The sequence below is a fragment of the Gobio gobio genome, assembly GCF_949357685.1.
Source record: "Gobio gobio genome assembly, chromosome: 11".
Classification (NCBI taxonomy): Eukaryota; Metazoa; Chordata; class Actinopteri; order Cypriniformes; family Gobionidae; genus Gobio; species Gobio gobio.
The window spans coordinates 52,325,822-52,353,116 of NC_137104.1; the positions used below are offsets into that span (position 1 = coordinate 52,325,822).

The 27,295-nt window shown below is 37.7% G+C and overlaps 1 protein-coding gene across 2 annotated transcripts in view; it reads right to left on the bottom strand.

The window, feature by feature from the left end:
• dennd3a (DENN/MADD domain containing 3a) overlaps positions 1 to 27,295 on the bottom strand; it is a 50,329-nt gene continuing 23,034 nt past the window's right edge. Inside the window, exons 13-25 of one of the 2 annotated variants that reach the window (XM_079828393.1) lie at positions 26,610 to 26,791; positions 24,611 to 25,141; positions 23,304 to 23,348; positions 20,858 to 21,117; positions 20,606 to 20,776; positions 18,468 to 18,597; positions 15,752 to 15,859; positions 12,643 to 12,782; positions 9,206 to 9,366; positions 8,986 to 9,125; positions 6,791 to 6,909; positions 1,985 to 2,122; positions 1 to 1,898 (exon numbers count right to left, since the gene is read on the bottom strand). In XM_079828393.1, coding sequence (XP_079684519.1) covers positions 1,695 to 1,898; positions 1,985 to 2,122; positions 6,791 to 6,909; positions 8,986 to 9,125; positions 9,206 to 9,366; positions 12,643 to 12,782; positions 15,752 to 15,859; positions 18,468 to 18,597; positions 20,606 to 20,776; positions 20,858 to 21,117; positions 23,304 to 23,348; positions 24,611 to 25,141; positions 26,610 to 26,791 — 2,329 coding nt within the window. In that variant the 3' untranslated portion in view covers positions 1 to 1,694. The remainder of the gene's footprint in view (positions 1,899 to 1,984; positions 2,123 to 6,790; positions 6,910 to 8,985; positions 9,126 to 9,205; positions 9,367 to 12,642; positions 12,783 to 15,751; positions 15,860 to 18,467; positions 18,598 to 20,605; positions 20,777 to 20,857; positions 21,118 to 23,303; positions 23,349 to 24,610; positions 25,142 to 26,609; positions 26,792 to 27,295) is intronic. The other variant, XM_079828394.1, reaches the window with a different exon arrangement.

Below are 27,295 nucleotides of genomic sequence, written 5' to 3' on the forward strand. Positions count from 1 at the left end.
GTGTGATTCATATCTTTAAATAATTGTTATGCATCTCTCATTTGAACAAACAAATGCTGCCGCTCTTCAGGTCAGTGTGTTTGGTCTGGACTCGGCTCAGATGAATGAACACAGCTGCCCATAATTCACTTGGATAAGAGGATTGAGCGGCTACAGACGGGATTAGACGACATGACTCCTGATCTCTGGAGATTATGATTAGGAACCGTAATCTCTACTCTACAGATGGACTTTACAGCCTTCAATGAAGCGAAATGTGCCGTTTGTCCCCTGGGACGACAACACTTAAGAGCGTGATGCTAAACTTATTTTCTTGTTTTCACATACATCTAAAAACACCTGGCAATAATATAAAACGGCTTAATAATATTCAGGCTATGTCCACTGTACATTTATCAGAATCAAAAAATATGATTATTGTGCATTTTTAATGCAGTTCTGTGCAGATTTGACGGTGTGATCAAATGAGTCAAGAGCAAATTCTACAAAAAAATTTACATTTGTAGAATTTGCTCTTGACTCACACTGTCAAATTTGCACAGAACTACATTAAAAATGCACAATAATCATATTTTTAATTTCTGATGAATATATTAACAGCAATGCTACACTTGCATTGTGATTAGGTCATGTGACAAGCGTACTATTGTTTGAAAGTTTCACATATATTGTTTTAAATGAGCAGTTTTGCAATAGTAATGAATGCACTAGTATCAGATTCAGAGATGAAGCCGTGAAGAGATTGAATTTGCTGCCCTCTAGTGTTTAAAAACGAGCGTTTCTGACTCTGAATGGATCCCAGAAACAGACAAATGAATGACTATGTACAATAAATACAGAAGTCCTGATGAACTTAATCTTAAAAATGACATTTATGAACAAATGCAGAAGTAAAATGCTTCAATATAAAACCATTATGGCCATTAAAAATGGATTTTTGCATAGTTAAATACAGATACAATAGATAAACTGTATTTACAAAAGTTCCTCATGAAATGCATAACACAGTAATTCCTTCATTATGGTCTATGGCATTGCAAGTTAAGGCTCATTGTTCTTTTGCTCTTGTGCATCCTAAACTACTATTATTGGTAAATACGATACCTAGTGTTGGTAAAGTGCATTTTCACATGTCTAAAATGCCACCAGTTATTTAAAAAATTATAAAATGATCCCTTTATAAATTCACTTGTATAAAATACATACTGATGTTTCCCTGATGAGAAGTGAATGGCCTATAACGCAGTTACACTTCTAAAAACAAGCCTCTCTTTTACTGCTCGTGTGCGTGCGCTAATAAACATTTACACTGGCACATTTTATCTCCCTTTGTTTGCTGTTTTTGGACTTCCAGTGCAGAGGAAATCCTCCATCATAAATCACATTCAGACATGAATGAGGTGCATAAATATTGATATAACACTGAGGAATATATTATACGAGTAGTGTCTTTCCCTTCAATATTGAGACGTTATATTCCTGTAACAAGCATATTTACACTCAATATGACGCATGTTTTAGCCGCAAATGTCCAGTGTCTATAGTAATACGGCAGATTTCTCATGGTTTTATACGGTGCATCTGTGCATGTACGTACTCCACAATGCCTCTTGCATTTGTCCTCTTATGTTAGGGGATGGAAACGAGAGACTGTGTGAGAGAAGTGTTCATATCTCAAGGATTCCTGCTGGTTTCTACTCAACCTTCCAGATGCCGATTTTGCCGTCGTCCTGCGCGGCTCCGCTGAGCACGTACCGGTCTTCAGCCGAGCAGAGCGTCTGAACGCTGTCTGTGTGAGCGACCAGCTCCTTCTCCACCGTGTACCGGTCCGCGTTCACCACGTAGATCTTCCCGCGGGCCTTTCCTGCGGCGCTGCGGCCGTGACAGCCCACCCAGATCTGAGAACGGGAGATTTCAGTGGCATTTTTAAAATCTAAAACTCATGCATTCCGGCAGAGGGATAAACGTGTGGCGTGTGTCTCACCTGATTCTTGACTTTGATCATGCAGACGACCCCGGCGCAGTCTTTGAGCTGGATCCTGATGTAGGGTTTGTTCAGGTCTTTGCAGTGCCACACACACAGCTCTCCTGCGTCTGCGAAACCGGCCCACAGCTGCTCCGACTGCAATCACATTCCCGTCACAAGATCATTAATATGCACATGTCAGTAGGGGTGTAACGGTACACAAAACTTGAAGTCACGGTTCGGTACGGATTCGGTACAGCAGTTTTACAAAATGGCTTTTTATTAATTTTTATTCAACAGAGGTTTAATGAAAAAAAATTGTGTCTATCCTTAAAGGGTTAGTTCACCCAAAAATGAAAATTCTGTCATTAATTACTCACCCTCATGTCGTTCGACACCCGTCAGACCTCCGTTCATCTTCAGAACACAAATGAAGATATTTTAGTGTAAATCTGATGGCTCTGAAAGGCCTCCATTGGCTCAATGGCACGGTTCACTCTCAAGACCCTTAAAAGGCACTAAAGACGTCGTTACAAAGTCCATCTCACTACAGTGCTTCTACAATAACTTTATGAATCGGCGAGAATAGTTTTTGTGCGCAAAAAAACCCTAAATAACGACTTATATAGTGATGACGATTTAAAAACACGGCATCATGAAGCTTCGAAGCGTTATGAATCAGTGAGTCGAATCATGATTCGGATCGCGTGTCAAACCGCCAAACTGCTGAAATTTGGCGATCCAAACCGCTGAATCGACTCACTGATTCATAACGCTTCGAAGCTTCATGATGCCGTGTTTTTAAATCGTCATCACTATATAAGTCGTTATTTAGGGTTTTTTTGCGCACAAAAACTATTCTCGCCGATTCATAAAGTTATTGTAGAACCACTGTAGTGAGATGGACTTTGTAACGACGTCTTTAGTGCCTTTTAAGGGTCTTGAGAGTGAACCGTGGCATTGTGCCAATGGAGGCCTTTCAGAGCCATCGGATTTCAACTAAAATATCTTCATTTGTGTTCTGAAGATGAACGGAGGTCTGACGGGTGTCCAACGACATGAGGGTAAGTAATTAATGACAGAATTTTCTTTTTTGGGTGAACTAACCCTTTAAATTAATTCAGTTATAACTAAAAGTTTCTTAAAGATAATGCTGTAAACTATATAGGGAGCCCTTACTTACATATTGCTATTAAAGATTAACAACAGAGCCCAAACTATTAACCTAAATTCAGTTGCTATTTATTTTTAGATATAATAATCTACACTCATAAGCATCACATAAGGCAGTTTTTGCATTAACTTCTAAATCTAATTATTATTTTTTCTCCAATTTGTTGTTGAAATATAATCAGCTGTAATTTTCATGACATTTAATTAAACATTAAATAAACAAGACATCACTAACAGGCTAAGTAGTATATAATGAATATATATAGGCTAATATAATGAATATATAGGCTAATATAGTGCATGTATTCAGTGAAAGAGTTAATCTCTCTAGTGAACTAACAGCTGTGGACACTGAATGACTTCTGAGATAAACGTGATTCTACACAACATTGTTTACAAGCTGTTTTATTGTCTTTCCGCGGTTGAAACACTGATGGAGCGATTACACAACATATGATACGTTTCAGTAAGTTGTAATGTATCCTCAACATACCTTAAGATATTCATTCATATGTATTCTTTCTTCTCAAGCGGCAGCGCGTGGTGCGCGAGTGAGCACGATCATCTCTTCGCGTTCACTCGCGCGCCGCCGCTTGAAGTTGAACTGATACGCGTCTATCAGTCACGCCACATTAAAGAGAGTTAAAACGGCATTTATCGTTTGAATTTCGTGATAAAATGGACTGAATACTCAATATGTTCGTGTGGGAACTAGGATTGAAGTGTGTTCCGCGCTTTAAACAAGCCGACTGTTAACTGTTAAAGATTGCATTCATAACCGTTCGGTACACACGCGCACCGAACCGAGAGCCCTGTACCGAAACGGTTCAATACGAATACGTGTACCGTTACACCCCTACATGTCAGTATTATCTTATATGTCTAAAGAATTGAAGTCTGTCATATAAAACAAGAGCTTATTGATGCAGTTCAGTCAGTCTGCTGCTTTATTCCAACCGTTACTCCTGATCGGAGGCTTCCTTAAATATTTAGTTTATATGAAGCCTTAGGCTTCAACTAAGTTTAAAGGTGTGGTTGCCCCTTTTTACAAGATCTAAAACAAATCTCTGAAGAGTGTTTATGTGAAGTTTTAGCTCACAGATCATTTTTATAACATGGTAAAATTGTCACTTTTTGAGGGTGAGGCAAAAACGTGCCATTTTTGTATGTGTCCCTTTAAATGCAAATGAGCTGCTGCTCATGGGGAGGAGCTTCAAGAGCTCATGTTAGCAGCTCCGATTACCTCACACAGACTGTTCAGCCTTTTATGTTCAAACCGGAGTTGGACAATGATGGAGAGACTCAAGAAGAAGAGATGGCATGTAGAATGAGACAGGATGTTTCTGAATGGATAGATGATGAATTTATGAGTAAGTCATTGATTAGCATATTCTGTCATGATAATCTCACCCCCTTTGTTGTGTTCTCGGGAGGCGGGGTTTAATATGCGAATTATACATTTCTGAGCGTGACTTAAAGAGAATGACACATTTAATATTTAAAAAATGATTTTATTTACAACGCGGAAATGCCTGGAACTCAAAGAAGTGTTGTGACGCATGACACAAAAAATAAAAGACTGACAGTAGGGGTGTAACGGTACACAAAACTGACAGTTCGGTACGTACCTCGGTTTCGAAATAACGGTTCGGTACGGGTTCGGTACAGCAGTTTTACAAAATTGCTTTTAATTAATTTTTTATATTTAACAGCGGTTTACTGAAGAAGAAAAAAAGTGTCTGTCCTTGAATTCATTAAATTATATCTAAAAGTTTATTGAAGATATTTCTGTAAATTATATAGGGAGCCCTTACTTGCACATTAATATTAAAGGTTAACAAAAGAGCCCAAACTATTAGCCTAAATTCAGTTGCTATTTATTTTTAGGTATAATAATCAACACTCAAATAACACATTGTGTGCAAACATGTAAGCTTCACATAAGGCAGTTTTTGCATTAACTTCTAAATCTAATTATAAATATTTTTTTTCTCCAATTCGTTGTTGAAATATAATAATGTATACACAGTGTCTGTCATTTTCATGACAGGTTTATTTAACATGCATGAAATAATCAAAACATTTCTAACAGTTTAAGTAGAATATAATGAATATAACGGCTAATATAGAGCATATATTTAGTGAAAGAGTTGATTTCTCTAGTGAATAAAATTCTGTGGACACTGAATGACTGCCTGAGGTAAATGATGCTAACGTTACATGACATTGTTTAGTTTAAAAGCAGTTATATTGACGTCTTTGCGCCGTTGAAACACTGATTTAGCGATTACACCACATATGATACATGACAGTAAGTTGTAATGTATCCTCAGCATACCTTCAGATCGTCATTCATGTTTATTCTTTAGTAAGAGATGATCGATCGCCCTCACAGATGATCGCGTTCATGCGCGTGCGCACGCCACTTAGAGCGTAAAAAACGGCATTTATCGTTTGAATTTCGCAATAAAATGGACTGAATACTTAATATGTTCATGTGGGAACTCGGACTGAAGTGTGTTCCGCACTTAATTCAAGCCGACTGTGAACTGTTAAAGATTGCACTCGGAAACTGTTCGGTAACGTTACACGCGTACAACGTTACACCCCCCCCCCACCCAAAACAAAAATTCTCCGGTTCTACGCGATTCACGTAAATGACCCAATTGACCAAGAAAACGGCGATTGTCCCCGAAAAGCGACAAGTTTGCAGGTGTGTGTAATGTCACTAACCCGTGAAGAAGCTTGTGTATTCCCTACCAGACGTTAGTTGTAGTTCTTAAAGAGATTTCTGTAAAAGAAAATATCTCCCTTTTCCTTGAACTTTGAGCTTCATAACTTTGCAGATGTTGTTTATGCTCAAACAGCGACACTACACACTCACTGAAGTTACAAAAGTCAAATCATAATCAAACTAATTAACATAGGATGTTAACATTTTACCATGTTGCTAACATCATGTAGGAGGAAACTGTGGCTTTACCAAGCTCAACGGCTTTAGTCAAACTGTGATATAAACAAAGCGCTATTGGCTGTTTAAAAAAGGGGAGGAGCTGCTCGATATGTCCCGCCCTGTCTTCCTGTTTCACAGGAAATTACGTCAACACTTTGAATAATTCTGCGCATTTCAAGGCACTTCAGTGGGACTTTAATGTCCCTGATAACCTCTGTCGTCACATTTAGACATTTTTAGTGAACGCCTTTTTCAAGACATAAAAGTTTAAAAAACACACGAGTTGGCTATCACTGTCGTAAAATATCTTGAGATTGACTTTACTTCAGCCATTTAACCACAAACCCAATGACTAAAGCTAAAATGATAGCTTCCAGGTATTGTCCTACACAAATACGTCATCCCTGCAGCGCTGGGTGAAAAATCACAGACTTCTGTTTACTTAGATACCACCTCGCAACCACTCACAACACCATAGCAACTTTTTGAGAATCTCTTTTTTTTGGAAATCATCAAAGCCTGTCCCACCACAGATCATCAGAGAGGCCGAGACCCATTAAAACTGCCCGTAAATGACCTCACACGTGCGATCCATTAACCTAATGAGTCCTGAAGCCCAGCTGGATGGACACAGAGAGCCGGCCGCGCTCTGAAACAGAGTCTAGCCGTGGGGAAATGTCAAAGCCGTTGTTTTTTACCTCATTAAAGAGCAGGAAACTGCTGAAACCCCTCGGGGAACTCAGCAGGTGATCTGGAAGAGACATCTTACGATGCACCGTGCCGTTCCTGCGCACTTCCATCACACAATCACGGCCACCTTTAACACACACAAAAAGTTTGTAATAGTAGTCAACACTCCAACATTTAAACAGTGGCTGTAATAAACACTTGTTTTCATGACAGATTTATTCAAAACAGACAACAGGATAAGTACAACATATAATGAATGTGTAATACAGTGCATATATGTATCAAAATTATTATTCTAGTAGAGTTATCAAGCTATGGTCACTGAAGGGATTTGATTGTTTGATTGACGCGGTTGAAACACTGATGGATCGATTACAAGAGACATGACACATTTCCCTAATGCTGCCTTCAAGTGCTACAGGAAATGTCCTACTTCCTACTTCTGAAGTTGTGATTAAAAGCTTGTCGTGTTTAAGTGCTTCGCTGTCGGAAAGAACAGGAATCATGAAAGACACCAGGATTATTCTTGCCTATTTATTGGGAGAATCGAATTAAAACCAAAATTATATATTTAGCATCCCATTCATTGACATTTAAACATTCACTACTTCAAATGGTTATATGTAAATATGCACTACTTTAACGACAAGACAAGGAGATGTAGCTGTAAAGCATCCAGTCACAGCAACAATCGTTCTCCCCTTCGCCATGTTTATGCCCCCATTATGCCCCTTTTTACAAGATGTAATACAAGTCTCATGTGTCCCCAGAGTGTGTGTGTGTTTGAAGTTTCAGCTCAAAATACCCCACAGATCAGGAAGGAAGAACCTGCTGTTTTTGTGCATGTATCTTTAAATGCAAATTAACTGCTGCTCCACCCCCTATCCAGAAGAGGGCGGAGTCTGTACAGCTTGTGCCTCGGATACTCTGCCTCATGTGACATTGCAGTTCTTCATCATCATGAAAGTGTATTATCTGCATGTGTTTTAAAGTCATATCAGTCTAAACATCTGATATATGGTTTTCTGAGCGCACACACACACATACGTGCACAGAAAGCTGATGTCTGACAGAGCGTCCCGTGAGTATTAAACTAAGTTCTCTTTCACGTCTTATTGCGCTTAAACTGTCAAATACACACAAGGTTATGTCTGTGAACGTAAACTGCAGGGAAAGAAATGGCATGTGTGTGTCACATCTGTCTATTAAAGTGACATCAGCGTAATATACAGTACCTACTGCTATATCTGCTGTTAATATGAAACAAACAACAAAATACAAACAGAAAATCACTCACTGATGTTGACTGAATAACTTTAGCAGCTTTAAAAAGAACACATTTCTTACTTGAATGTTCTGGCGAGGAGATGAACATGGAGACTGTGTGCAGCTCACTCACTTATGCTAATAGGGCAGAGTCTGCAGGCAGCAATGGGCGGGGTTTATGCTAATAGGGTAGAGTCTGTCAGCAGCAATGGGCGGGGTTTATGCTAATAGGGTAGAGTCTGTCAGCAATCGTGGGCGGGGCCTAATCATATGTGATGTTACATTGCATTGAAACCGCAAACGGCTTATTGTGAGACACTGCTTATGATTTATGGGGATTAAAGAGAGGAGTGTGTGGATTTTTACCATTATTGGGTGGTTGTGTACACACATCGCAGACACACAACAGAACAACTTATGTTCAACTGAATGCACTGTGCATAATAGGTTCCCTTTAAAATTTATGGCACGCGCAACTTGGGAACTTATCAAAATTATCCCTGAGCTTCCCAGCAGTAAATACAACTTGAGAGGGCGTTCATGTACAATTTTTTTACTTAGGAAACTTATATTTGCAATAATTCCATGTGAAGGCAGCATCATTTGTACTAGTATGTCAACATACCTTCTGATGTTCATTCATGTTTACTTAGTTAATTAGTAGTAAAGTGGAAGAAATGAATGGTTCACGAGCCAATTTATTGTTTATTATTTGAATTTCATTGTATAGAAATGTATAAAATTTGAAAGCTGTTTGTTCACACATCAACTGAGAACTGCATTAAAAAAGATTAACCATGAGAAATAGATATCCAGCCCAGCTCTATAGTATCCCACAGTGTTTACCTTTTGTAGTTTATCCATGTTGTTTGCACGGAATAGTCGAACATTTTTGGAATATTATCACTACAAATAATAATAAGTGAGGCCGACTTACAGCACCACAGCATGCCTTTGTGGATCTGGATGGACTGCAGTCTGTCACAGGAGACTCTGAACTGTCGTCTGACCTGCAGCGAGGACACGTCCCACACGATCACACCGCCATCTTCACTGCACGAGTACGCCACCGTCTGACTGTAACGGCCATCGGGTAAAAAACTCAGTTCAACTAGCACTGATGTTGGGTAATGACTGTTCAGCTTTGTGTCCTTTACCTGAACTTGTCGACTCTCTCCTCCAGGGTGAGTCCGGTGACCTCGCCGCGGTGCTCCGTCAGCTGTTTATTGCACGACACACTCCGCGGGTTTATGATGTAGATGAACGAATCCTTCGAGCCGATCCACAGCTGCTGCTGGTTCACTGCCAGCATGCAATTCTGACAGGAGTGGACAAACTGCATTAATACAGTAAACAGTAGAGGGCGGCACTACTATGACAGCTATGAAGATCAGCATCACAATAATGTCATGAAATAAAATACAAAAACATGTCATAGATGTGGCCTCCAATGTGCAATAGATATACAGTAAGTATGAATTCCTAATAATCTTAAAAATAGTCTAATGAATCTTAATCATCTTTAAAGGGAAAGTTCACCCAAAAATAAAAATTAGCCCATGATTTACTCATCCTCAAGTCATGCAAGATGTATATGATATTCTTCTTTCAGACGAACACAATCAGAGTTATTTTAAACATATCCTGGCTCTTCAGCTTTATAATGGCAGTGACTTTTGAAGTCCATAAAAGTGCATCTATCCATCATAAAAGTGCATCTATCCATCATAAAAGAGCATCCATCCATCATAAAAGTGCATCTATCCATCATAAAAGAGCATCCATCCATCATAAAAGTGCATCCATCCATCATAAAAGTGCATCTCTCCATCATAAAAGTGCATCTATCCATCATAAAAGGTCATCTCTCCATCATAAAAGTGCATCTCTCCATCATAAAAGTGCATCTATCCATCATAAAAGGTCATCTCTCCATCATAAAAGTGCATCTCTCCATCATAAAAGTGCATCTATCCATCATAAAAGAGCATCTATCATCATAAAAGTTAATCTATCCCTCATAAAAGGGCATCTATCCATCATAAAACTGCATCTATCCATCATAAAAGTGCATCTCTCCATCATAACAGTTCATCTATTCATCATAAAAGTTAATCTATTCATCATAAAAGTTCATCTATTCATCATAAAAGTGCATCTCTCCATCATAAAAGTGCATCTATCCATCCTAAAAGTGCATCTCTCCATCATAAAAGTGCATCTCTCCATCATAACAGTTCATCTATTCATCATAAAAGTACATCTATCCATCATAAAAGTGCATCTATCCATTATAAAAGTGCATCTCTCCATCATAACAGTTCATCTCTCCATCATAAGTTCATCTATCCACCATAAAAGTTCATCTCTCCATCATAAAAGTGCATCTCTCCATCATAAAAGTGCATCTCTCCATCATAAAAGTGCATCTCTCCATCATAAAAGTGCATCTCTCCATCATAACAGTTCATCTATCCATCATAAAAGTTAATCTATCCATTATAAAAGTGCATCTATCCATCATAAAAGTGCATCTATCTGTCATATAACTGCTCCACACAGCTCCGGGGGTTAATAAAGGCCTACTGAAGTGAAGTGGTGCGTTTGTAAGAAAAATATCCATATTTAAAACTCTATAGACTGAAATAACTAGCTTCCGGTGGTCAGCGGTACGCAGTCGACTTGTGCTAAAAGAGTAACCCTTGACCCTTGAACCCTTGACTTGACGCATGTGTATTGACGAACCAAGCCTGTAGTGCTCCTGTCAGAAACTGAAGCTTCCGAGCCTCGATCGCCCCCCAGTGGCCGGTCCCAGTATAGCTCCTAAACCCCTCCCCTCCATGTATTTGAATGGACGCGAGACACACTAAACAATTCAATTACACTTCAAATAATTGTTTCCTAAAGATGGTTTCTGTCATTTTAGGCAGTTTTTATTACGATGATTTCATTTCAAGTGTTCGCTTTTTAAATAAGTTTAGTTTTAGTGAGTTATGTGATGCTATAAAAACGGGGGGTGTGACGTCATGATTGACAGCTGAGATTGACGGCTTCTCTGAGTGAAGTTGTCACTGAGGCACTAACGGACTTTTTTCGGGATTTTTGGGAGGAGATTGGAGCTTTAGCTTTAATCTCTACATTTCTATAACTGTTTATTTCACACCAACATTATGAATTGTTCTGCATCTGCGAGAGTGTGGGCGGGCTCTTGATAATCGCGCCTCTACTTCCTGCTCTCTACTGCGCAGACTCGGTCCCAAGATGTCAGCGCCGTGAGCGAGCATACAAAAGCTTCAACTATGGTCAGCGGAAGTCAATGAAGTCACGTCGTCCATATTTTTTTACGGTCTATGGGACGAACGCAGAAGCCCAGATGACAGAGCAAAACAAAACGTAGCGTCGGGGGTCACTCTTTTAGCGCAAGTCGACTTGTGTACCGCTGACCGCCGGTATGGTAGGGTATATATATACATATATATATATATATATATTTATACTACGGGGCCGTTGAATGCTTGAATCTGATTGGTTGATGAACGTTCTGAGGTGTGCAATTATTTTCTGGGAGACGCACAGCGAACGTAGTTCCAGCAGCTCTCTTGACCGCATTACAGTTCCATATCACTGCGCATAGTTAACTGTAATAACGGAAATTACAGGACTAAAAAACAACAATATGACAGACAATTTTCCTAAAGTAAATCTTAATATTTACAGTGAATATAAAACGTTCAACAACTGGGCGGCAGCAGTATTAGACAGTCCAGATGAAAACCAACAAAGGCAAGCTTTTCTGTCTCATTACTGAAATCACACATGCTCGCACACAGTTTGCACAGAAAGCTGTCAGCGCTGCCCTGACGATTTGATCAGTTAGCCCATATAGTGGAGCAACTTAAAGGCTACACGTGACATTTTTTCACTAGCGAGGTAATAACAGCTGTTTAGAGACGCACAGAGGGAGCCTAGTTCACACAAGCGCTCTCTCTCTCTCTCTCTCTCTCTCTCTCTCTCTCTCTCTCTCTCTCTCTCTCTCTCTCTCTCTCTCTCTCTCTCTCTCTCTCTCTCTCTCTCTCTCTCTCTCTCTCTCTCTCTCTCTCTCTCTCTCTCTCTCTCTCTCTCTCTCTCTCTCTCTCTCTCTCTCTCTCTCTCTCTCTAATAACTTTATTAATAACTGCAGTAGAATGCTATCCACGGCTCAAGCCTTCGTTAACAGCTTTAAAATGACGTTTCGGAACTAGCAAAAGAGCTGTTGGATGAGACGCGGAAGAAATAGTCCTACTCACAATAGCGATTTAAGTACAAAAACCGGACGAATCCCATTAAATATATAATCGGATCGATGTCTTGAGGTGTGGTAACCGTAGTATAAGCGGAATAATTGACTCCGGGCCGTTCAATTATTAGAATGATAATGCACAATATATATATATATATATTTATATTGAATGGTAATTACACACACACAGCTGATGTACTCCTCCTGAAACTCACACTCAACCTCTAAAGGCTGATATGGAGATGATAAGGCGTAAAGGCAAGGCATGTTATACGTCATCCATCAAGGTCATGTAATCTATCTCGAGTTCCTCACCAGACGGGACGTCCCCACTTGAACAGAGTTCTGCTGCATGGACCAGCTGGCCGCGTCGAACACCAGCACCTTCCCATCACTCAGTGCACACCAGAGCTTTGGGTTCCCACCGCCATCCAGCTCAGACACACCCAGCTGACCTACACACACACACACACACTTCAGCATGCTGGAAATCACTACAGAGTATCTGCGTTTCATAATGTTTCCGTTTCCAACTGAAATCCTCCCTGCTGTGTCACAGACCCTTACAACAGAACTCACAGGGCATTATGGGTGTTTCTAGACTTACATCTGTGCTGTCCTGGGGATGCATAACCATGCAAATCTCACAAAAACACGTCATATTCAATCATAATAAAAAAATGGAAGAATGTCTATCAACCACATGTTTCCCCGACTCTCGGCATGAATTCAACATTATGTATAAACACTTCACAATATAAATAACTTTTTTTTTTGTATTACATTAATGAATATATAAGGAGGAAATCTGCTTAATTGTCACAAAGAAAAATAATCTAAATACTCCTAAAAGCTTTCTTTAAGGTCTCATTTGTTTTCCTTTTGTTTCGAGGTGGAATGTGACCCGTAAATGATCTCGGCAGGTTTTATGAGGCCGTTTACAGTGTGTCACTCCTCAGACATGGAAGGAAAACATGTGACTTTTGCCATCAGCTGAACCAACAGGAGTTGGACAGTGTGTTAATGTCACGCAACAGAAAGACTGAAGTATTCTGATTGCTGTTCTATAGTAGTTTGAGTTTAAGTTTAGCTTGGATTTGAATTGCATTCTTCAGAATATATACAAATGTAGGTTTTTGTTTCTTGATCTCATAACAACAACAAAAGGCAATAGTAATAAAAAAAAATTTTTAAATTCAAGTGTAAAATGACTAAAGGTACTTTAAAATATGTGAAGTAAAACCATATGTCTTCGGATTACAGCTGCACGATTTTTTAAATAAAAACGAAATTAATTCAGATTAATTAAACATTTTAAATAGACTGCAGCAATTAATAGTTTGTCAGAACCTCTAGTAAATTACATGTTAAAAAAGTTTGAGTGAATGATTCAATGACTCTCATAAATGACTCCTTTCATTACTGGATTAATCAGCCTTTTTGAACAAATCTCTTGAATGAATGATTCAATGACTCACTCGTTTCATTACTGGATGAATCAGCCTTTTTGAATGAATCTCCTGAATGAATAATTCAATGACTCACTCGTTTCATTACTGGATGAATCAGCTTTTTTGAATGAATCTCCTGAATGAATGATTCAATGACTCACTCGTTTCATTACTGGATGAATCAACTTTTTTGAATGAATCTCCTGAATGAATGATTTAATGACTCGTTTCATTACTGGATGAATCAGCTTTTTTGAATGAATCTCCTGAATGAATGATTCAATGACTCCTTTCATTAATGGATTAATCAGCCTTTTTGAACAAATCTCTTGAATGAATGATTCAATGACTCAATCGTTTCATTACTGGATTAATCAGCCTTTTTGAACAAATCTCTTGAATGAATGATTCCATGACTCACTTGTTTCATTTCTGGATGAATCAGCGTTTTTGAACAAATCTCTAGAATGAATGACTTACTCGTTTCATTAATGGATGAATCAGCTTTTTTGAATGAATCTCCAGAATGAATGATTCAATGATTCACTCGTTTCATAACTGGATGAATCAGCGATTTTGAACAAATCTCTTGAATGAATGATTCACTCGTTTCATTAATGGATGAATCAGCTTTTTTGAACGAATCTCCTGAATGAATGATTTACTCACTCACTTGTTTCATTACTGGATGAATCAGCATTTTTAAACGGATCTCTTGAGTGAATGATTCAATGACTCACTTGTTTCATTACTGGATGAATCAGCGTTTTTGAACAAATCTCTTGAATGATTCAATGACTCACTTGTTTCATTACTGGATGAATCAGCGTTTTTGAACAAATCTCTTGAATGATTCAATGACTCACTTGTTTCATTACTAGATGAATCAGCGTTTTTGAACAAATCTCTTGAATGAATGATTCAATGAAAAATTAATTTAACAGTCACTTGTCGCCACCTACTGGCGTTAAGATGTAATTTATACAATATTTGAAGTGTCAAGTTATTTTCAAAAGGTGATTTGCTCTATTTTGATCACTACATCAGTGTTTATATCCGAACGATAAACTTTTATCCCAGTCTTTCTGTGATAATATGAATATTTGTAACACATAAATAACAATATTGTGTGGCTGAAAAGACTTTTCATACCTGTACAGGACATCTGCTTTCTCTTTGGTCAGTGGCATTTGAATGACTAGATCTGAATGTCCCGGTGTAATTGTGTCAAAGATTTAATAGGCAGAGCCCAATCGTTTTCATTTAGGAACGAGATTGGGTGGGTGATTGGATCTTTTACCGATTAATCATGCAGCTCTAGTTCAGATGCTTCCTACAGTCTTGGAGTTTGTCTAATCTGAAGTAGCAAAAGGATTCCAGATGTGTGACATAACAGCAGCTTTCTCTGATCTCTTGTGGTTTTGAATGCATATCGACAGAGCCTCTGAAATTCCCTGTGAATAGCCCTGTAACCTGGACTCGTGTTTGTTTAGCTGCTGTTACACCTTTGACAAACAGGGAAGAATTAAGCGCAGCAAAGCTTTAGATCCTTAAGTGAATTGAGTCACTCGAGAGCAAAGGTTTGTGTTACAGTAAGTCAGTCTGAGGAAACGTTAATGACATTAATGTAGTGAGTCATGAGACGTGGAAATGTGTCGTAATCACACACTGGAAGGACGGAGGAAATAACTGAGCATGTGAACTCGGCCCCGAAGCAGTTTCTGGAAACCGGTTCTTCTCCATGACCGCAGAAAGAGTGAAACAACATCCATCTGCACTGAATCTACAAACATCAGTGAGACGTGTGAGGAATTACCAGGTCAAACTGGTTCATCTGGGCGACACGGAGCAGCTTAAAAGTGAAAGACACTTGTTATGAAATCAAAATATGTTTGTCTTGGTGTTAAAATACTGAGCCCAACTCGCATGACTTTTCTTTGTTGTGATGTTTAGCAGAAAGCTGGCAGACTTACCAGGTGTGTAGAGCAGGACGTCCACCGCTTGAGGAGACGTCTGGTCCAGTGATGGGTTGATCTTGTGTTTTAGGGTCTCAGATGTAGTTTTGGGGACCATCATGGGCACTATCACAAGAGACATACAGTCACTAAACTTACATTTAATCATTCAGCAGATGATTTTAGCCAAAGCGAGAGTGTTATCAGATGTAACACACACTGTTGGTGACGCACACACTGATCATTTATGGCAAAAATCATAAACATGATTACTTTGGTCAATATTGAGAGATTACAACGATTTAACACAATTACTCATTGACTATTGAACAAAAAAATTTACAGCAGATTCGCTTTAAACAATTCAAAAACAACTAAATCAGATTTTAAAATGATAAACAAGTAAAATAAATATTATACACTGCCGTTCAAAAGTTTAGGCGGGTCTGTAAAAACTATTTGCTAAAGAAATTCATACTTTTATTCATCAAGGACGAATTAAATTGATCAGTAAAGACATTTAAAATTATACAAAAGTTTCTATTTCAAATAAATGCTGTTCTTTTGAACTTTCTATTCCTCAAAGAGTCCTGGAAAATATGAAGCAAAAAAACTTTAATAATAATCATAAATGTTTGTTGAGCAGAAAATCCTCATATCAGAGTGATTTTGTGAAGGATCATGTGACACTGAAGACTGGAGTAATGATGATAAATTCAGCTTTGATCACAGGAATAAATTACACTTTACTATATATTCACATAGAGAACAGCTGATTTACACTGTAATAATATTTCACAATTTTACTGTCTTTTTGATCAAATAAATGTTAAAGGGTTAGTTCACCCAAAAATGAAAATTCTGTCATTAATTCCTCACCCTCATGTCGTTCGACACCCGTCAGACCTCCGTTCATCTTCAGAACACAAATGAAGATATTTTAGTGTAAATCTGATGGCTGAGAAAGGCTTCAGATAGGCCTCCATTGGCTTTCAGTACATTTACTCTCCCAAGACCCATAAAAGGCACTTAAAACTAGGGATGCACCGAATCCAGGGTTCGGGTTCGGATTCGGCCGAATATTGGGCTTTTTGACTGGGTTCGGTTTCTGCCGAATGTAGGCTATATATCTGGCATAGACTACAGTATTTAAAATAGCATATATGCATTAGCTACATTCTCAATTTAATTTACAGAGCAATCCCTGCTAAGTTTTTAGTTTAACTAATACTATAGAAAGAAGAGGATTAGTGTGTGTCGCAGACTCGCAACGGGGGCGTGGCATCACGATGGTGGCGCTCCATCTTGATGTCGGCACAACCCTAGCGCGCGCCTCCTGCGCTCTCCGTTGGATTGTTCTTTGAAACAACAGAGGACGACTCGTGGTAATTTTTCTATAAACCATCATGAAATAGCGGCGAGAAGAACATACACGACAATGTTTACTTTAGTAAACTTGACCAAAACAGTTAATGGTCAATAGCATCCCTACACTGCTGTGGATGTTGTTTACTTCATTAATGTGTTTACTGTGATAATGGACTGCGGATGGGAGTAGGATTCGGTATTCGGTTTCGGATTCGGCCGAATCTTAACCAGTGGATTCGGTATTCGGCCGAACCCCAAAAATCTGGATTCGGTGCATCCCTACTTAAAACGTTGTTACAAAGTCCATCTCACCACAGTGACTCTACAATAATTTTACGATGCGACGACAATAGTTTTTGTGCGCAAAAAAAAATCAAAATAACACCTTTATCCAACTTGTTCTTGTCTTCCGTGTGTGCCTCCATGACGCATGCGCGAGAATATGACGTAGATCCGGCGTTCGGACACATGACCCAGAAGCGATTTGTTTACAAGCAGAGGAAGACGCGCGTGTCTAAGCTGTTGAATTCTACATTGATCGTGCTTTAGGTCTCGGCGTAGTTCTCAAAATGGGGTTAAAGTGTGCATTTCATGGATTCCCGAACGCCGGATCTGCGTCATATTCTCGCGCATGCGTCGTGGAGGCACACACGGAAGACAAGAAGAGGTTGAATAAAGTCGTTATTTGGTTTTTTTTTTTCGCACAAAAACTATTGTCGTCGCATCATAAAATTATTGTAGAGCCACTGTGGTGAGATGGACTTTTTAACGATGTTTTAAGTGCCTTTTATGGGTCTTGTGAGTGTAAATGTACTGAATGCCAATGGAGGCCTATCTGAAGCCTTTCTCAGCATCAGCTTTCAACTAAAATATCTTCATTTGTGTTCCGAAGATGAACGGAGGACTGACGGGTGTCCAACGACATGAGGGTGAGTAATTAATGACAGAATTTTCATTTTTGGTTGAACTAACCCTTTAATATTAAAATGTTAATGTCCGTGACACTGTGAGCACAGAGCCTGTTGTGTGGACTAAGTATTTAAAATGTTTAACTTTTGATGTTTAATATGAATAAATAGCGCTCATAAACGGCCGTCGATGGCATTCGCAAGTGAAACGAGTTGAGGCTTGGACCCAGAAACGACGTTCCGTACGTCACGACTTAACAAGTGGATAATGTATAACTATATTTAATATTTATACAAAAATAAATTCGACAACAATGAATAAGATGAGCTATGTTAAGTGCACTTCCACAGTCTATTGAAAACGACTAAATGGAATTAATTGAAAATAAAATATGATGAGCCACCCAGCACTACTTCAGACTAACACACACAGTGATAACTAACTGAGTGATACACACCCTCTAACTTCATCTTGTCAAAGTAGGCCAGTTTGGTGGCGGCGTAGATGGCCTTCTGTGACTGCAGGCTCCCGACCACAGCGTCCATCAGCAGGGCGTTTGTCAAGGCCTGCTCCATGAACTGAGGGTCCTGTACCAGAGATATCACAGCACACATTCACACGATCACACACTCCTGACCCTCAGGCAAGAGCTTCTGACGAACAGCAATCTGACTCCAGCCGAAACCAAACCCCAACACCACAGCACCTCACATCCAAACCTGCATTCAGTCTGGTATCTGCTCGAAACTCCAACATTGTGCAGGATGGTGTTATTTCACACAGTATTCGGGTGTTTTCAGTCCATCTGTGCATGTCGTGTATAACTTGCATTTGGGAACATTTAGGTGGACATATACGTTTGCAGCAAGATTTGAAACAAGAAGTGTTGTTTTCACCAAAATAAAAGTTTTGAACTTGAAGAACTTGAATGATTATTAATACTGATTATTAATATTCCAATCAAATATTGCTTTTTTATTTAAAATACAATTGTATCCTTTCAATATTAATATGTTGATAAACATAAACTTTGTTTTATTATTTGTAATAATAATGAGCAATAAAGAATAGTTTAAAAGCAATAAAGAGTGCTGAAAAAACATTCAGCCGCAGATGACAATATGGCATAATCAAAATGGGCCTAAAATGTTTTTTCATACAGCCCTATACTGTAAATAAGTTACTATAATTATTTTTTATAATTAGAGTTAAAAATAAAATTACAAAAAAGATTATATTTAAAAGCAATAAAGAATGTAATATATTGCAAATAAGTTACTATAATATTTTTATAATTAGATAAAAATAACAATTATATTTTAAAAGCAATAAAGAATATAAATATATAGCAAAAAAGTTACTATAATTATTTTTTAATAATTAGTTAAAAATAAAATTATATTTAAAAGTAATAAAGAATGTAAATATATTGCAAATAAGTTACTATAATATTTTTTATAATTAGTTAAAAATAAATAATCATATTTAAAAGCAATAAATAATGTAAATATATTGTAAATAAGTTACTATAATATTTTTGTATAATTAGTTAAAAATAAATGATCATATTTAAAAGCAATAAAGAATGTAATATATTGCAAATAAGTTACTATAATATTTTTTATAATTAGATAAAAATAACAAAATTATATTTTAAAAGCAATAAAGAATATAAATATATTGCAAATAAGTTACTATAATTATTTTTTAATAATTAGTTAAAAATAAAATTATATTTAAAAGTAATAAAGAATGTATATATATATTGCAAATAAGTTACTACAATTATTTTTAATAATTAGTTAAAAATAGAAATTATATAAAAAAATTATATTTAAAAGCAATAAAGAATGTAAATATATTGCAAATTTACAATAATATTTTTAATAATAAGTTAAAAATAAATAATCATATTTAAAAGCAATAAATAATGAAAATATATTGTAAATAAGTTACTATAATATTTTTGTATAATTAGTAAAAAATAAATAATCATATTTAAAAGCAATAAATAATGTAAATATATTGTAAATAAGTTACTATAGTATTTTTGTATAATTAGTTAAAAATAAATAATCATATTTAAAAGCAATAAAGAATGTAAATATATTGTAAATAAGTTACTATAGTATTTTTGTATAATTAGTTAAAAATAAATAATCATATTTAAAAGCAATAAAGAATGTAAATGTATTGCAAATAAGTTACTATATATTGTTTTAGAGTTACAAATAATAATATAAATAGTTTAAAAGCAATAAAGAAAGTTAATAAAAATATTTTTTTTGAAATGTTTGATAAAATAATCATAAATATTGTGCAACCCTATACTGTAAGTAAATCATTTTAAAATAAAACAAATTGAAATAAATCACGTACAAAAAAGAATGAAATATTTTATTTGTTTACCTACATGTCAAGTGACCGTCTGACATTAGAGAGCCGTGAACATGCAAATGTGTTGTTAAATATTTCAAATCTCAGGGGAAAGAGATTTGAAATATTTGAAGTATTTTATGTCAAAGGGCTTCGGCTGGAATCCCTGAGCTAGAAAATGAATTTGGCAAAAAGAAGAAAATCCTGCACTCATCAAACCTTATGACTGTCCGCTATCTTCCTCCCGGCCCACATCTCTTTGATCATCAGGTGCCAAAGGTCACACTCCGACTTCAGATTGGCCTCGAACGACTCCTTCCTGAAGGACGTTTTGATCTTGAGCGACGGGATCCTCAGCAGAAGGAAAGGAGCAGAAGATATCTTCACATCCTGGATGAGAAGAGTAAGGAGTGTCAAGGTTACACGAGGAGGGAACAGTTAAACATGCTCAGGTGCTTGGGTGACCCTCACCTCAATATCTCTGAATTTGGTGATCTCGACGTATCCCGGCCGGCCCTCCGTCAGCAGGAAGAGCCTGCGCTGGGTCATGGCGATCTTTCCCACGCCGTGGCTGGTCTTTATGGATGAGGAGAGCTTGTAGACGCACTCATCGCTCTCCAGGTGCTCCAGCACGACGGCCGGTAAGTCCACGTCCTGAGCCGCTGCTTCAGTCTCCTTCCAGAAGCTGTAGAAGAAGCGGAAGGTCTCTGGGTCCACCTGCTTCTGCTGGCCTGTGGGACAGGGGTCGCAAACACCAGCGTTTCATTCGGGAACGACGCTTATTCATGCTTTAGACACCCAAATATGATCATCACATGGGACACACACCCTAAAAATAAAATCTGCTATATATTTTCATGTATAAAGAACCGATTTATACTGTGAAAATGGTATATTATAAATGTGTTCAATATTATTTAGATTCTATTACACTACATTATCATGTTTCCTACTCACTATAGTAATGTACTGTTTGTATTTTTTATTTATTCATTCATTTTAATCAATTTTTGATAATAGATTTATATATTGAAGTTTATTTTTACATTTTTTTACACTGGATTTCTGGTTATATTTCAATTTTTTATTGCTTTTAAACTTCTGTAATAGTCTGCTAAAACTCCCTTTATTTATTTCTATTTATTTATCTCATGTAATATTTATTTATTATTTAAAAACAAGATTAAATTAATAAATAAATAGAAATTATTTTACTTTTTTTTCCTCCTAACTTTTCAATGGACCACCTGACACTCCCTTTATTTATGTATTTTTATTTATTTATTTAATCTCATGTATTATTTATTTATTATTTTAACAAAATTTCTATTTATTTATTTATTTATTTATTTAATCTTATTTTAATTATATATTTTTTTTCTCCTAACCTTTCAATTGACCACCTGACACTCCCTTTATTTAATTATTTAAATGTTATTTTATTTACTATATATTTATTTTACTATATTTTTATATTTATTTATTTATTTAATTGAATTGTATTTTTTTTTTTTTTTTTTTTTTAAATCCACAGTTTTCCTCTAAACTTTTCATGCACCTACTAACACTCCCTTTATTTATTATTAATATTTATTTATTATTTTAATATATTTTCTATTTATTTATTTAATTTAATTCAAATTAATTTTTATTGTGTTTTTTTTCTCCTAAATTGTTAATGGACCACCTAGCGCTCCTTATATTTAATTATTTAAATATTGGTTTATTACTATATTTATTTTTATTTTCAAGTATTTTAATTAATTTATTGAATTTCATCCTGTTTTTATTTATTTATGTATTTTAAATTTACACTGTTTTCCTCTACATTTTTTTAACACTCCCTTTATTTCTTATTAATATTTATTTTAATGTAATTTTCTATTTATTTATTTAATTTAATTCAAGTAATTTATTGTTTTTTTTCTCTCCTAACTTTTTAATGGACCACCACTCCTTATATTTCATAAAATATTGTTTTATTACTATATATTTATTTTTTATTTTCAAGGATTAAATTAATTTATTGAATTTAATCCTGTTTTTTTATTATTTATTTTAAATTTACGGCGTTTTCCTCTGAATGTTTTAGCATGCCCTTGCCGAATCCCTGTTCTAGGGAATGGTCAAACCCAAAGGATTGATTCTAATGGGCAGGGAATGAAGTTTTAAAGGGAAAGTTCACCCAAAACTGAAGATGCTTTCATTGTTTGCTCACTCTCATGTTGTTCCAAACCTGTATGACTTGATTCCTTTCCATGGAACGCAAACACAAAAATAGTAACCAAAGCTCCAAAACAAATATGAACTAGAATGCATAAAATTAGTCGCATGCACTATACATCTGAAAGCGTATGATGCTTTAACACACTCTAATATATGATGTGGACATCAGAAGACCAAAACATCTCCTGCCTTACATGGAAGAAGGAATGTCATATAAAACATGAGGGTGAGTAAATGATGATCGGATTATTGGAGAGCTCATGACATATGAGATAAGTTCACTTTATGGCTCTAAGTCAGAAATGAGCGTGATATAAACGGCAACAGGATATAGCAAAAACATCTTTAGACCTGTCCGTCAACCACAGAGAATCATACGTCATGCCATGTATGAAGAAATATATTTTCGGGTATTTGACACACATGACAAACACAAACTTGTTCTACGAACAGCATCCAGGAACTATGATGTGTCACACAGCCGTAAACAGACAGGAAATGATTAACCAGCGTTAGACTCCTCAGGCATCGAGTGCAGCGAGTGCAGCGAGTGTGAGCTGAGGGCTGAAGCGCACCTGGGTTAGATCAAGCCTACCTGGAGAACTGTCATGCACATGCACGTGTGGAGCTGTGCCATGCCATGAGGGTATTAGTACAGATGGCACACACTGCACTTGCAGACTACGCTTACCGTCCACGGCAAGGTAAAATACAGACTGGGAAGAGGCATCCACACCTGGCAAACCAAAGCCATTTTTACCAAAAATCGCAAAATCAGCCAATATCAGCATCTTAAAGCATATGAATCTGTTTGATTCGGCCAATATTGGAAGCAGATATTATCAGTGTATTTTTACTTTAATATATTCTAAGGCCTTTATCACACAGAACGCGTTTTTCGGGTTCGAAACCCCTGAATCAGCTGTGTTGTCAGTCTAATCAAGGTAACGGCCGCCACAACGGAAGACCCGCCTCCATTCATTCGATTGGACAATAGAAAAAAAAACGCGATGACGTTACTTTTTTTCCACTTCATGCGCTCCTTCTAAACCGCGAGGCGCCCGGGGCTCATATCGCTCTCTGCAATCAGAAATCTGTTCAAAAGAGCCGCCTCTCGCTGTACAAACACATTCTGTGTGATCGGGGCCTAACAGTGTATTCAATACAACAGGGAAATCTGTCTATCTGTCCGTCCATCATCCATCTGTCCATCTATCCATCCATCATCCATCTGTCTATCTGTCCGTCCATCCATCCATCCATCCATCCATCCCTCTATCTATCAGTCCTTGCATCCATCCATCCATTTGTCTATCTATCCATCCATCCATCTGTCTAACTATCCATCCTTCCATCCATCCAACCCTCTATCTGTCCTTTTCATCAGTCTATCATCCATCCATCCATCCATCTGTCTAACTATCCATCCTTCCATCCATCCAACCCTCTATCTGTCCTTTTCATCAGTCTATCATCCATCCATCCATCCATCCATCCATCCCTCTATCTATCTGTCTGTCCTTGCATCCATCCATCCATCTATCATCCATCCATCCATCCATCCAACTATCTGTCTATCTAGCCATCCATCTATCAGTCTATCATCCATCCATCCCTCTATCTGTCCATCCATCCATCCATCCATCTATCCGTCCATCCATCCAGCCCTCTATCTAATATCTATATGTCCTTCCACCCATCCACCTATACATCCATCCCTCTATCTGTCCATCCATCCATCCATCCATCTATCCGTCCATCCATCCAGCCCTCTGTCTAATATCTATATGTCGCAGATACATTTTCAGCAAGTGATCTGGAGAAGGGTTGTGTTATGTCACGCAGCATTTGGTAAACAATCGACCGCAGTATACTTGGATTGCAAGAGCAGGAAAGGGTCGTCAGATTTGATCTCGAAGTTTCCCAAGCCAATTAGTTTGCTTGTCAGTTTGGCCCAATCATGCGACAGCTCGATGCTGATTGGAGCTTTGTACTCACCCACAGTGAGCGCCTCAAACAGCCGCTGGATGGTGCCCAGATCCTTAACGATGCCCGACTCCTGAACGCGCCGCACAAAGTCCTCCACGTGCAAGTGTTTCTTGGGCAGTTCGAATCTCTTCACCGCCCCGCCATCCACCGACCGCAACCGTTCCCGCTCATTTTCTCTTTTCACCCGGCTGATTAGACGCTTCAAATCGGTGCGTTGCTCAGCCAACTTCCTCTCCTCCGCTGGCAGAGACTCAACCAGCGTGTTCAGCAGCTCGGCAGGAAAGATGTCCATGTCCGTCTTATACAAGCTCTGGAAGTCTCCGAGGGCGTCCACGCGTCTGCCGGCCACAGAGTTCACCAGGCCTCGCAGGTAATAGTAACGGGCCAGGAGGGCGGAGTCATCTGGGGTCGCAGTGGAGATGGCCCTGCTCAACTGGCCAATGAGATCATAGTAGTACTTCTGAACGTAGTGGTAGGCCAACGGAGGAGGGAATTCTGGGAGTTTAAACGTTCTGATTGGCCTTGAGGGACCCCAGGAACCTGTTAACATAAAATGGATATGTACTAGGGATGCTTTATATTCTCAATATAATATTGAACCGTTCGGAACGGCATTCACGGTTCAATACGAGCTTGTGAATTGCGTTTTTTTTTTCGGTTTTGCATTTAATTAATTATTTTTCTACAAATTCTATAATTTGCCTCCATCCCAATATTGAACAACGCGACATACATTCACATCACACGCTAGTGGTGGAGTTATACTCACGGAACACTATAGTTATTCACAATCACCAAAGTTCATTATTTGCATGCGTTTTAATGCCTTGCCGGTTTTAACATGCGCTTTTCGGAGCACTAAACGCCTGTCAAACACGTGATTACTGGACTAAGTAGTCGTCTTACTGCGCTAATACTGTCAAATACACACAAGGTTAACATACACAGTCGGTTATGTCTAAAGTGAAAGTAAAATCGCGTGTGTCTGTATATTAGATGTGTAGAGGTCTTAAACTGACAGCAGCGCAGCCTATAGTGAACACGCTGTCCTTAAAGGGACAGTTCACCTCTAAAATTATGTCATTATTTACTCACTCTAATATTGTTCCAAACCTGTATTCATTTCTCGATGACAGAATTTTCATTTTAGAATGAACTATCCCTTTAATGTTAATACAACAACAAAAGACAAAGGAAAATCACACTGCTCTTGACTGAAAAACTTTAATACAGTAGCTTTAATAAGAATCAATGTATATTTTATAGTGAAGTCTATGTAGTGTTTTATTTTTACATTCATTCATTCATTCAATTTCATACTTTAATGCTGCTGTACAGCTCTGAGCTGCCAGTGTAAATCTATATATATATATATTTATTTTATATTATACTATACACTAGGAATACAAGGGTTTTTTTAAAGTAAAGTTTTAGGTTTAAGTAAGGTTTTTCAATTCTTTTAAGTAAAATAAGGAAAGAGTATTGCAATAAAAAATAGTCTTTTTTCTCCTTAACCTCTTGCTGTTCCTGTCGCCTAAGAATAGAATAACAAAAAATGTATGTGGCAACCCATCAGAACCGAACCGAACCGAAAACCGTGGTTAAAAACCGATTGTATTAAAAACTGTATTGTTGCATCCCTAACATGTACTAGGACTTTTTTCCATGTTTTATCCACCTTATTCCTACACCCCATGACGCTTTGCACGAATTATGGGTGTAACTTCCGTTAAGCTGTATACAATTTTCCAGGTTTTCCAGGACGAGTGGGAACCCTGTTTATTTGTAGGGCAACCTTAAGATTTGACATTATTCGTTTCAGTCTTTTTGAAAGGAAGTTCCCCAAACCGGAAGTGCCACCCATAATTCAAAACGCAGTCGGCTCATCAGGAATAAGGTCGATGGATGTATTTTTGCATTATTCAAACCACATCAGGGGTCCCTGGTTAAACACGTTTCTAATATGTTTGTGATTTTCTGAATAATCTGTTCTTCGAAGTTCCCTCACCGCTCTGTAAAGTCATAGTCCTCGTTGATATCTGTCCAACCGGGACGGTGAGCAATCCGTAGTCGGCCAGGTTTGGCATACTCTTCCCCAGCCTGTTGTTCAGGCCGTTCTCTTGTCTGAAGTTCTTGCGGTTGACCTCCTCTATCGTGGGTCTGCGTGGAGACTCCGTCATGACCCTCATCCTGAGGAAAACACACGTCATCATGGAGAACTTAAATTTAGCTCATTCTTGTCAGATGATGCTTTTTATCACCTAAACTGAACCTTTAAGAAACATTCTGATGTCTGGTACTGATTTACAACTGGTAATCATTTCAACATGTAGAGAAAATGGGTAACATGTTTACAGTAAATGCACAGGATCCCGAAATCTATGACTCACTGTTTCAGAAGTAAAAACACCGACCAATATCCCTTACCAAACCTGTCAAGTTGCATGCAATCGAATACCATGACCAGCTAAAAAACTAAACCAAGAAGGGACTAACTTATGTCAAACATGCAGTACATACTGAAAAGCATTTAAAAAGTCATACTTTAGTGTTTATGCCCATGTTACAGTCTCTCTCTCTCAGGACATGTTTGACTGCTGTGCCTTTAAACCTCTTCGCATGTGAACTGAGCACAATGCTTTCTCTGGTGTGCTCAGACTGGCGTGTGGGTTTGCTTTTGTGTTAAATATAGTT